General features: G+C 38.4%; 2 protein-coding genes across 3 annotated transcripts; one reads left to right on the forward strand and one right to left on the reverse strand.

The window, feature by feature from the left end:
- The first annotated feature begins 45 nt into the window (after positions 1 to 45).
- zgc:162144 (RD3 domain-containing protein) lies at positions 46 to 2,692 on the forward strand. Of its 2 annotated transcripts, XM_056769678.1 has the most exons (5): positions 46 to 129; positions 396 to 628; positions 818 to 998; positions 1,574 to 1,875; positions 1,952 to 2,692. In XM_056769678.1, the coding sequence occupies exons 4-5, from the start codon at positions 1,574 to 1,576 to the stop codon at positions 2,310 to 2,312; spliced, it is 663 nt and encodes a 220-aa protein (XP_056625656.1). In that variant the 5' UTR covers positions 46 to 129; positions 396 to 628; positions 818 to 998; the 3' UTR covers positions 2,313 to 2,692. The 2 variants fall into 2 exon arrangements, with proteins under 2 accessions (XP_056625656.1, XP_056625657.1); XM_056769679.1 differs by lacking the exons at positions 46 to 129; positions 396 to 628 and having other exon boundaries at positions 694 to 998.
- An 837-nt stretch (positions 2,693 to 3,529) lies between these two features.
- stx5a (syntaxin 5A) lies at positions 3,530 to 9,758 on the reverse strand. The gene is made up of 11 exons (XM_056770300.1): positions 9,629 to 9,758; positions 8,754 to 8,985; positions 8,388 to 8,455; positions 8,241 to 8,296; positions 8,045 to 8,115; positions 7,742 to 7,858; positions 7,485 to 7,541; positions 6,264 to 6,345; positions 5,540 to 5,646; positions 5,338 to 5,459; positions 3,530 to 5,243 (listed from the first exon to the last, which is right to left on the reverse strand). The coding sequence occupies exons 2-11, from the start codon at positions 8,820 to 8,822 to the stop codon at positions 5,084 to 5,086; spliced, it is 909 nt and encodes a 302-aa protein (XP_056626278.1). The 5' UTR covers positions 8,823 to 8,985; positions 9,629 to 9,758; the 3' UTR covers positions 3,530 to 5,083.
- Between the last annotated feature and the right edge of the window lie 377 nt (positions 9,759 to 10,135).

The raw sequence follows: 10,135 nt of genomic DNA on the forward strand, positions 1-10,135 counted from the left end.
AGAAGAACTACAGCGGGCGGAACCTGATTTGACGCGAGGCGTGGGGATCGATGACGTCGCAGGGAGGAGGCGGGGCCTCAGAATGCAAGACAACAAAGGCATCTTTTGGAGAACATTCAACTTTTAGTGGTAAATTATAATTTCTCGTTTGTTTAAAATGATGTGACTGGCAATAAATAAAAACTGCTGAATAAATAAATAAATCAGAGTAAAACATCAAACCGTTGGTTACCTTCATCTATTACGATTGGACAAATTAATAATTGTTGATGTATTCAAATCTGATATTGAACAGTTTGAGGAAAATCATTGTTTCAAAAAATCCCACATAACCATTTCTAGACATAGCATCAAATAACTAACTTTCTATTTAATTTCTATGCACCTTGTTTCAGGTGTCCGTCATCCATTAGGTAACACTGTTGGTCACTCTTACTGGTCTGTGAACACCAGATTATCCCCGCCGCTTTGGACCCTTGTTTCTCAGAAGCGTGTAGGGCCACACTGTAATCCACGATCATCACACACATGCAGATTAAAACTCTGAAGTGCTGAATTAAGCGGAAACCCTCCCCACCTTTTGGACCGATCAAGCCCAACAGGCCCACGTACAGATACACAATGATGAGTTATGTAACAGCTTAATACCATAATAAACATTGCATAAAAAATGTGCAAATAATGCATCAAATGCATCTTGTTGTTCAGAAGGAGATATTGTGCAGTCAGCTTCTTATGATGAGGAGGAGGTCACAACCGTTTACATGTGCAAGGTGCATGTTCATTGAGCTAATCACCGGCTTGTATATTTATACAGGATTAGAGTGTCTACAATGCACAGATGAAGAGCTGGCTCATCTGAAGTGCTCAGGGTGAAAACCAAACCTTGGATTTGAGTTTCTGGTATTTTGGCTGTACCCACATTGTTGTTTGAATCCGAAGACGAAAAACAGGATTACACTTTGAGCATCTGAAAACATCCAACCCATATTTGAAAGGTAGTATATATTTTCTGCTTTGGGCGAACGGTGTTTGTTATGTGCACTCCACATAAACAGTGATGTACTAATGTGCGTATCTGTTTGCACTCTGGTGTAAATAAAATGATAAAATGATGATGAATAAATATGATAAACATTGTAAACCACACCCCTGACTATGAGAGCATGGGTGCATATGGTTACTTCAAATAGAATTAAGACGTCGGCCAAATATGAAGATGATTAACGATATTAACATCTACAGTATTAACTGATTAAAAGGGATAATTAAGGGATGTTTCACCCAAAACGTAAAAATTCAATATGAATTTAGAATATTTGATGAATCTATAATTGAAATATGACTTTATTACTTTCTTCTGTGGTACACAAAAGAAGATATTTTGAAGTTGTTAAACGAGACATTTCTTAAAATATCTTCTGTGTTCAACAGAAGTGAGAGTCAAATTCAGATTTTGAATGATTTTGAATGACAGAATTTTTTCTTTTTGGGTGAACTATCCCTTTCACGGTCTTCTGATTTTGCATCTCTCTGTCTAACACTTTTCTTCATTTCCTATTTGCTTCCACAGATGTTTCCCTGGTCTGTAGTGTTTTCCCTGGAGCCAAAGGTTCCCGGTCAGCGTAGCCCAGAGGAGCTGGTGACCAACACCTTGATGCTGGAGCTGGGCGCCGTGGTGAAACGGACCGAACGAATCAGACTAGAGAAGGAGGCTCAGAGTCGCAGGCGGCGTAACTCTTCCTCGGCGGACTACAGCTGGCTGGCCGGACCTCAGCCTCACGTCCCCTATGAGCTCACTCCAGGAGATGTTCTTGACCTGCAAGACCTGTGTGCTCAGATACCACCTCCACAGTGTGGTCCTGTCATTGCGAGGTAAGAAAATTGACAAGTGAGGTCTTAAAAGGTCTTCAATTGTATATAGATCTGAAATGTGTCAATTGTGCAAAAGGTTCCGGAAACTCGTGTCCGAGTTTGAGCCCGAGGTGCCGGAGGTCCCGAAGCTGTTCAGGAGCGTCCTGCGAAACTGTCTGGATGAGCTTCAGGGGGATGCGGAGCTCCAGGATCGGGTGGACCGTTGGGAGAAACAGCGCAGCAAAAGCCTTTCTTTCGTCACGTTTCGATCCAAGTTCCGCACCCTGGGTCGTGGGAAGGGAGGCTTTGGGGGTTCCCGCAACGACCTGCAGGAAGAAAACACGTGGTCGGATGAAGATGAGGCGGCGGAACAGGAGATGGCCGTCATGAGGACCAGGAAGGGAAGAAGCTTCAGCATGCCAGAGATCACACCCATTGAGCAGGCAGCCCAGAGCTGAACAAGAGACAAGCAAGCTTAAGGAAGAACAGAAGGATGGCAGGAGAAAAACAAATAATAGGATGTAAGTAAGGAATAAGGGATAGACGGTGGAAAAGAAGTCAGAGAAGAGAAAAAATCTCATGCTGGGAGAAATCTTGAAAGGGGGTTTCGTGCTTTTGTTAATCATACCAAAAAGCACATCTACATCTAAATTATTATTTACCAAATATTATTACATTAACTGCAGTTACATAACTCATTCAAATATTTTAGGGACCTGTTAAAACTTTTATATCCGTGTTTTATGGTTGTGTTTGGTGTGTAAACTAATGCTCAGCTTTGAGAAAAATCAAACCTCTGTGTGTTCAGACAGGGACAGTGTCGCTCCTATGGTGTTTACTTTACAATAAGGGGAAAATTGTTCAGTGCTAAATGCATTAGCTTACAATGAACAATTTAGTTTTTCAGTATTTATTAATCCATAATGTTAGTTCATATCGATATAGCTATTCATGCTATTAATGGTGCATTAACTTTTGTTAACAGTGACAATGTTTGATTTTAATAAATGCTGAAATTAATATGAACTAACATTAATAAAAATCGGTATAAGTATTGTTCATTGGTAGTTAATGTTAGCTAATGCATTAACTAATTGTTATCAAATAGCACCGTATTGTAAAGCATACCAAAAAAAGATACCATATCGAAATTGTTTTCTCTTTTTCTGAATTTGCTATTTAAAGGTCTGTGTTTAGCCAAAATGATCATGTTTGTTCTATTCTGTGACCTACTAACTATATTTCTTCCTAATTTCAAATAAAAATATTGTTTCTATTTGCAAAAAATGAAAACTGGAGAAGCAGGTGAAAATAACAGAAAATATCTTTTTTTTAGACCTCAAATACTGCATAGAAAATAAGTTCATGTTCACTTTTAAGCAAGACAACAGTAATATATGAACATGTCTTTAGGAACGTTAAATTTGTTTTTATGTAATAACCTGGAAAAAGTAAAAACCATGAGTTTTTTCATGTGTCTTGTCATGCAGTCAGTCTTTCACCATGTCTATGGATGACTTTTTCACTCCCGAGGTTTGATTCTGTTGAAATTCAACAAGCACTGACTGGACTGAATGGGCCACAATACATGAATAAAAACAAATGTATATATTAAGTCCAGTTTCGGTCCATCACCACTCTATAGTCACTATCGCAAACAAAAAAAGCAACATAATCAGTTTCCTAGATGTGTTTTACTCAGTACTGTTTGTCCTTTGCATTACAACAGTGTTCAGTTTATACAAGAGATGCAGAACATTCAGCTAAAAAAGCCCAGAAACAGTTTTCATAAAAAGTGCTCATTAAATAATACACTGTACATGAGCATGCGGTGTGTGCGAGACAGAAAGAGTCCATGTTTTTCTTGTTAGGGTTTGACCTTCAAAATGCTGCTTCCATCCAAAGGAATCACATCTCAACTAGCTTTTCTCCTTCATTATTCACAGTATGATGGAGCAGATCTTCCAGGCTTAAGTGTTCAGTGGGCCAAAGTTGCTTCTTAGAAAAGATGAAAACATTTATCAAAGTGCCAGTCTTCTCCATTTGCAGATGTTCGGTTCCAGTTTTTCACACACATGCACATTTTTCAGCCATGATCTGGATTTGTAGAATCATCTGGATTTTCGTTTGGCCCATTAAACTGCATTTTAATCTTAGTACAGTAACTCTCTAGTACAGTAAGCGCCTATATAAAAACCTCTCGTCTTCATTTGCACCTCATTTATTCCTGCATAAAACAAGGCAAAAATCATAAGACCAGACAGTTTCTTCTACTCCTCTAGTATTTGGCAGAATCAAACTCAGATAAAAAAAGAAAAGCAAGTGAACATTTCAAACAACTTATAATATTTTGGGCCCTATATTTACAGGGCCCTTAATAACACTATGAGAGTAATGACAAATCTCAAGAAATGTCTGTTTGATATATTTCAACCCCACAAAAGAATAAATATATTTGGCATAAAGACAATTATCAAAAAGTGAAGCAATTGTAAAAGAGAAAACTCAAATAACAGTAACACAATTAATTCAATTATAATGGCCATTTTACAAGTACAAATGCAAAACATAAGGGAAGGAAAATGCTTAATTTTTCATCAAATTCAAATCATGAAAAAAAGAGTTTCATTGTCTTAATGAGAAATATATTCTTAACTTCAGATGTTGGGGTGAAATTATGACAGAACATTTCAAAAGAAAAGCAATAAAGAGTTTGCCTTCATATGAAAACTAATGAATAGAGATTATTGTGGTATTTTTATCAGGTTTATCGGAATCAAATATAATTTATTGTAAAAATGTTATCGCTGATTATGGATAACACTGTCAGAAAAATATAACTAAACCAGTTTGAAAAATCAAACCATTAAGGGAGAAAAGCCTTCTCTTTTAATAAATGACTATTATAGAAAATGTAGGCTCAAATATGAATGCAGATGTAGATCAGAACACCATCCACTCCCTAAATAGACAATAAATCTCAGTTTCGCCTCAATCATGATCTCTCTATAGTGAGAGAATCGAATCTGAGAAGTGACAGAAATTACAACTGAACTGACTTAAGTCACTCAGACTAAAATCATTTAACCAATGAGCATCAAAATCCACCCCCCACAGTCCGGTTCTTCCGTGTTTTTGCACATTCGCCCATGAGTCCGTGCCCCCGCTTAGCCCTCCTTCAACCCTTTGGGCTTCATCTTCATCACTCCTCTCTCACAGTCGTTCCCTATCAAGCGAGGAAGACCACAAAGATGATGAAGAACACGATGAGAACGAGGAATATCTTGATCAAAAGCCAGCGGTTGGAGGAGACAGACTGGAAGTATTTGAGGATCTCGGTGTGGGCCATTTCAACATTTAGCTGGGTGTCTTCCACATTGCCGTCAATCCTGATGGTGAGCAAATAACAGAAGATAAATTCATGATTTGACAGATTTGGAGTTTGTGGTTTTGTGGTATGTACAGTGTGTGTGGTTGTCTGACCTCTGGACCGTCTCCTCCTGCTCTTTGACCATGTGTGCCAGCTGCTGAAAAATAGAACCCAGTTCCACGATGGTGCTCTCGATGTTCTGCATCGTGTCTGTTCGGCTCTGAATGTACGAGTCCTACGGACAGAAAGAAGTTTGAGAATCAAAACAGCTCACAATTAATTTCAAACTCCAGCTGTTGTCTGAGAGAACGGCACCTGTTCATCTATAAGCTGTAGCTGTAGAGGGTTTGCTCTGGAGTCCATGTCGATGGCCACCTCTCCTCCCAGACTCCTCGACTCATCCTGCATCAGAACCGAACTGTCTGTAAGAGCCAAGACATAAAACATTGTGTTAGATTTCAATTTGAATAATAAAGACTAACCTTAAGAACCATAAAAAAATTTTGAGGAACAAATCGGAATAGAAATTTTATATTTTCTCACCCCAAAAATGAATAATTTTATTTTCTAATGATATTTCATTTTATGTTTCATAACTTCAAAACAATGCAGACAGAATGATGACATATCTTTAGATAAATAACGATATGTGAAAACCAATTGTAATTTGAGCGCAAGGTATCTAGGGACTTTTCATGACCTGTTCTGTTTGATATTAAAATGATATTGATCGTTTTGACCTCTTTATGAATCTTTTTATGAAACTTAAATTATGAATGATGTGTTTTCATATGGCTGCTGCCTTTCGGAAACCGTGTATCTCTCAATTTTATTAGTCACACTTTATGTTAGTCACCGGGTTTTGCAAATATCTAACCAATAAAAGTATTGAAACGTGCTTGTCAACTTTGTTTTTTGGACATGCGAGGTTTCAGAAGGACACTGCCGATATTTAATTAAACTACAAGCCATTCAGATGGGTCAAAATAATTCACATTGTGTGACAGAAGCACATTAGATGAAAGTGAAAGTAACATACTGAAGTTATTGGTGACCAGAGGTGAGGCTGAGACAGGAGCCTGTGAGAACTGCTCTCTTCTGCTCCGCTGTTGCTTCAGATTCTACACACAGACAACAGGAAACAAAACCAACTGTAAATACTGTGTGTACAACTACATCACAACTCAACGCAATGTAGTCAATTTGGTTCAATAGTCAATTCTAGACAAAAAGTAAATACTAAGACAAAGCTGGTGTGAACTTTAAAGATCGGGTATCATGCCATGTCTCGCATTTAGACTCTTTACACTGTTAAACGTGCTGGCTTCTCATGCTAAACACGGTCAACTTGTTAAAGTAAATTTTTATTCCAATTATTGTCCGTTCTCCTGGAAAAGCACGGCAAGGCGAAGGGGAAAGACCAAGCCTGAGCGCCAACTGAAGAGTGAGACCCGCTTATCATCAAGATTATCTGCACTGTGTCAAGATGGGCTGCGCTGCAGCTGGATACTCTTGCGATAGTGAAGTTTAAGTGTATGTGTTTGTTCACGGCATTTCAGTGATGAGTTAAACAAACGGTGGATATAAAGTTGGATTTTAAGATCGTTGAAACTGATAGCTGGCGCGGTCCCAGTGCTAAAAAACACCAACCCTTTCTCTCAACAGGTAGTGGTCTAGCTTTTGTTGAAACCAGTAACTTTGTATTGGCACCTAATGTATTATGGCTCCTGTATGAACTATCGCTTATTGCTCCTAAACTCTTTGTAAGTCGCTTTGGATAAAAGCGTCTGCTAAATGTCTAAATGTAAGTGTAAGATTCAGGACATGAAATTCATGCGGTAAGTCAAACTAAGTCATACTTCTGTGTTTTGTCAGCATATGCGCGCATAATGTAAAAACATGAAGGGATTAATGTGATGATGTGTTACTTGCTTGTGCTGTAATTCCATCCCACTCTTCCTACATCTAGATACAGCTGTATCTCTATTTCATAAATTTGATCAAACTAAATACTTTTCGAAGATACGACACAGAAATACTACTGTATGTAGGCACTCGAGATTAATATGAGATTGGCAGAAACTGCCTGTGATAGGTGATCTTTAACAAAAACAGCAGATGGATTCACCAGACTGGGATGTGTGTTGTGGTTTCATCCAAGCAGTTGACTAAATGTGTATAAGTAAGCCATTCGATCAACATTGAACTGACGCGTTATAAAAGTACAGGATGGGTCATAAAGAAGACAGATCAAACATACCTCCGTTCGCACTTCCAAGACGGATTTGAAATCGTTGGACATGGATGCCAGCTTCGACTGCAACACAAACATTCACAGACTGTTACATCTTGGATTATATTGCAGTGATGGAATGAAAGGTGTGGTTGCTAAAATGGTTAATGGGTGTCAATCAAAGTGAGACCAACCACCCCTACTGTCTACAGCAAGGGGTGTTTATTTCCTTGATGGGTGTATAGGTGTGTTCTGAAGAAATATCAGGTATAAGATGTATGTACCTGCAGCGAGACAACAATTGTGTTGGAATGTGTCTGGATGTGGCGGCCATTTTGGCCGCTGCGGGATCGCACAAAGTCTTGCAGCTGTGCTATCTGCTTATTCAGACTGTTGATGTCCTGATGAGAAACACAAACACTATATCAGGTCTCTGCAAGAGGTTTGCCATTACACAATATAAACGATTCTGGTACACACTGATCATTAACACACATGCCAACAATCCTACAGTCAACTTTTGAGGATTTATGAGATTCATATGCATTTGATTCAATATGATAGATATGGAGCAACAAAATACAAACCTGTTTAATGATGTACGTTAACTCTTCGATCTCCACTCCTTTATCATTAAACAACGACTTCCTTTTGGCCACTGGGAATAACCACAATAAAATAAGATCATAAAGTCATTCACATTTCCTTACTTCTGAAAACTATTTGACTTCTTCAGAAGTAAAGCAAAAAAATCTTTGGTTCTTTACATGAAGTGCTACTTACAAATCGTGAGCTTTTCCAGCTTGGCAAAAGTATTGCTCAAGTCCTTCCCAATTCTCCTGTTACAGGGAAACAAAACAACATGTCAGAGGGCCAAAATCTTAGGGAAACAGGACTAGATGCACAAGACCAAACTCATCTAACTCTTACTTGGCCATAAGAGTGAAGTCACTTCGCTGCTTAAGGGCATTAATGACAGGTTTAGCGTGAGTCCCATTCTAAAAATATGATAAAGAGAGAGAGAATACATGTTATATAACATAAACAGTTTTTAAATCCTTGTGACACAAACAAAACAAATATAAACAATATCTGATGGATCAAAGAATGATTAATTGTACACTGATCTAGATCACTTTGGAAGATGTAAACACTGGTCGAGCATCACTTCCGGTTTCATCTTTTAATCTTACATAAATAATTAAAGCTTAAAGATTTTGACATTTTTATTTGGTTATAAATGTCCTGTTGGTTGTATTCTGTTTGAACCATTTTATATAGATTATAGTTTCATACCTGTAACTGTCTCCCTTGCAGTGACTTACAAGCCGACTGAAACTCAAGTGTACGGTCTCGACAGGTCATGGTAAAGCCGCAGAACCTCTTGCCCTCAACAATATCGGGGTGTATTTGAGCGACAGTGACTTCAAAGTGATCCGCTGCTGGTGTTGATGAGGGCAAAGCAAACACTTCAGATGTTAGTAGAGTGTGACAGAAGGGAATGTTCTCGAATGTCTCCACACATCATCTGAAGAGCAAAGAATGATTCAATCAGTCAACTGTAGAGTTTAGACACACTTAAAATGTTAAGTAGTAACAAGTAATAACAATAACACCAATGTCATTCCTAAATGTACCACTTATAAAAGCAGCTGTTAACAGGTGACATGGGTTGGAATAGTTGGAACAATATTTAACTTACAAACAATCCTGAAAGCACCTTTACCTGGGAGTCTATTAGTTCTGTCAAACCAAGCAATCCTATTTATATCATTTCCAGAAATAAACATATCACTCATCTCAGAGACTGAGAACAGATGAACTAAACTCACATGTTATCGGATTATAAAGGCGAGCTAGAAGATTCTGGATCAACAGGCATATGTGAAATTACACATGATCATTTCGACAGACAACTCTTTCTTCATACGTGTCACGATAAACCAATACGGTAAATGAAATTGTTAAAAGGTGTTTACAGGTTTGTTTATGCCTCTATATTGACTGACACCGCCTCCAGTCCAACACAACCAAGTAACGTTACGCAGTTTTGAGAGCTGACCGTCCCGAAACTCGACAATTTCTGTCTTAAATTAAAAACATTTGGACTTCAAAAGGGTCGAAATCATTACATAACAAATTCGTATAATGGCGTATTCATGTCTACTCACGGTTAATGTGCCATTCCGTCTTTTATTTCCAGTATTCCCGGCTTATTGATGGTACGAGGACGGTGTTTCGCTTCCAGTTCTGACCACTTCCGGTATTGGCGACGTCACTGCCACGTCCACGAACACGCATGCGCAGTGTGGCTTCCTACTAGCGTGACTTGTGACGCAGAATGATTCGGATTGAATTTGTGGTGTTATGACTTATAACTGAAGAATACGGAACTCTTTTAACAAATCTTGTCATTGTTTTGACACACATCATTTCCAGGATTTGGAGACATAATAAGCGACAGACAAGAGACATTTTACATGCAAATAAAGTGAAAGACGTTGTTTTAAAACAACACATTACCAGCAGGTGTCGCCAAAGGTGTTGTGATCTTGTCACTAACACTATACACACCTTTTTGAAGCTAAACGAGGACCTCTCGTAGATGCAATGGTTGACAAGCTAATAAGTAAGGTATAATGTACAGCCAGCCGGTTGTTATTACAGAAATAAATCCA

This window comes from Triplophysa dalaica, chromosome 16 (assembly GCF_015846415.1).
Source record: "Triplophysa dalaica isolate WHDGS20190420 chromosome 16, ASM1584641v1, whole genome shotgun sequence".
Taxonomy (NCBI): Eukaryota; Metazoa; Chordata; class Actinopteri; order Cypriniformes; family Nemacheilidae; genus Triplophysa; species Triplophysa dalaica.

What these genes read in the sequence shown, in the direction of transcription:
- zgc:162144 (XM_056769678.1), top strand. Translation starts at nt 1,574, where the DNA reads ATGTTTCCCTGGTCTGTAGTGTTTTCCCTGGAGCCAAAGGTTCCCGGT. An exon ending in TGTGGTCCTGTCATTGCGAG is followed by an intron (nt 1,876 to 1,951) that starts GTAAGAAAATTG and finishes ATTGTGCAAAAG; the next exon opens with GTTCCGGAAACTCGTGTCCG.
- stx5a (XM_056770300.1), bottom strand. Translation starts at nt 8,822, where the DNA reads ATGACCTGTCGAGACCGTACACTTGAGTTTCAGTCGGCTTGTAAGTCA. An exon ending in GACTTCACTCTTATGGCCAA is followed by an intron (nt 8,297 to 8,387) that starts GTAAGAGTTAGA and finishes TCCCTGTAACAG; the next exon opens with GAGAATTGGGAAGGACTTGA. An exon ending in TACAGCTTATAGATGAACAG is followed by an intron (nt 5,460 to 5,539) that starts GTGCCGTTCTCT and finishes TTCTGTCCGTAG; the next exon opens with GACTCGTACATTCAGAGCCG.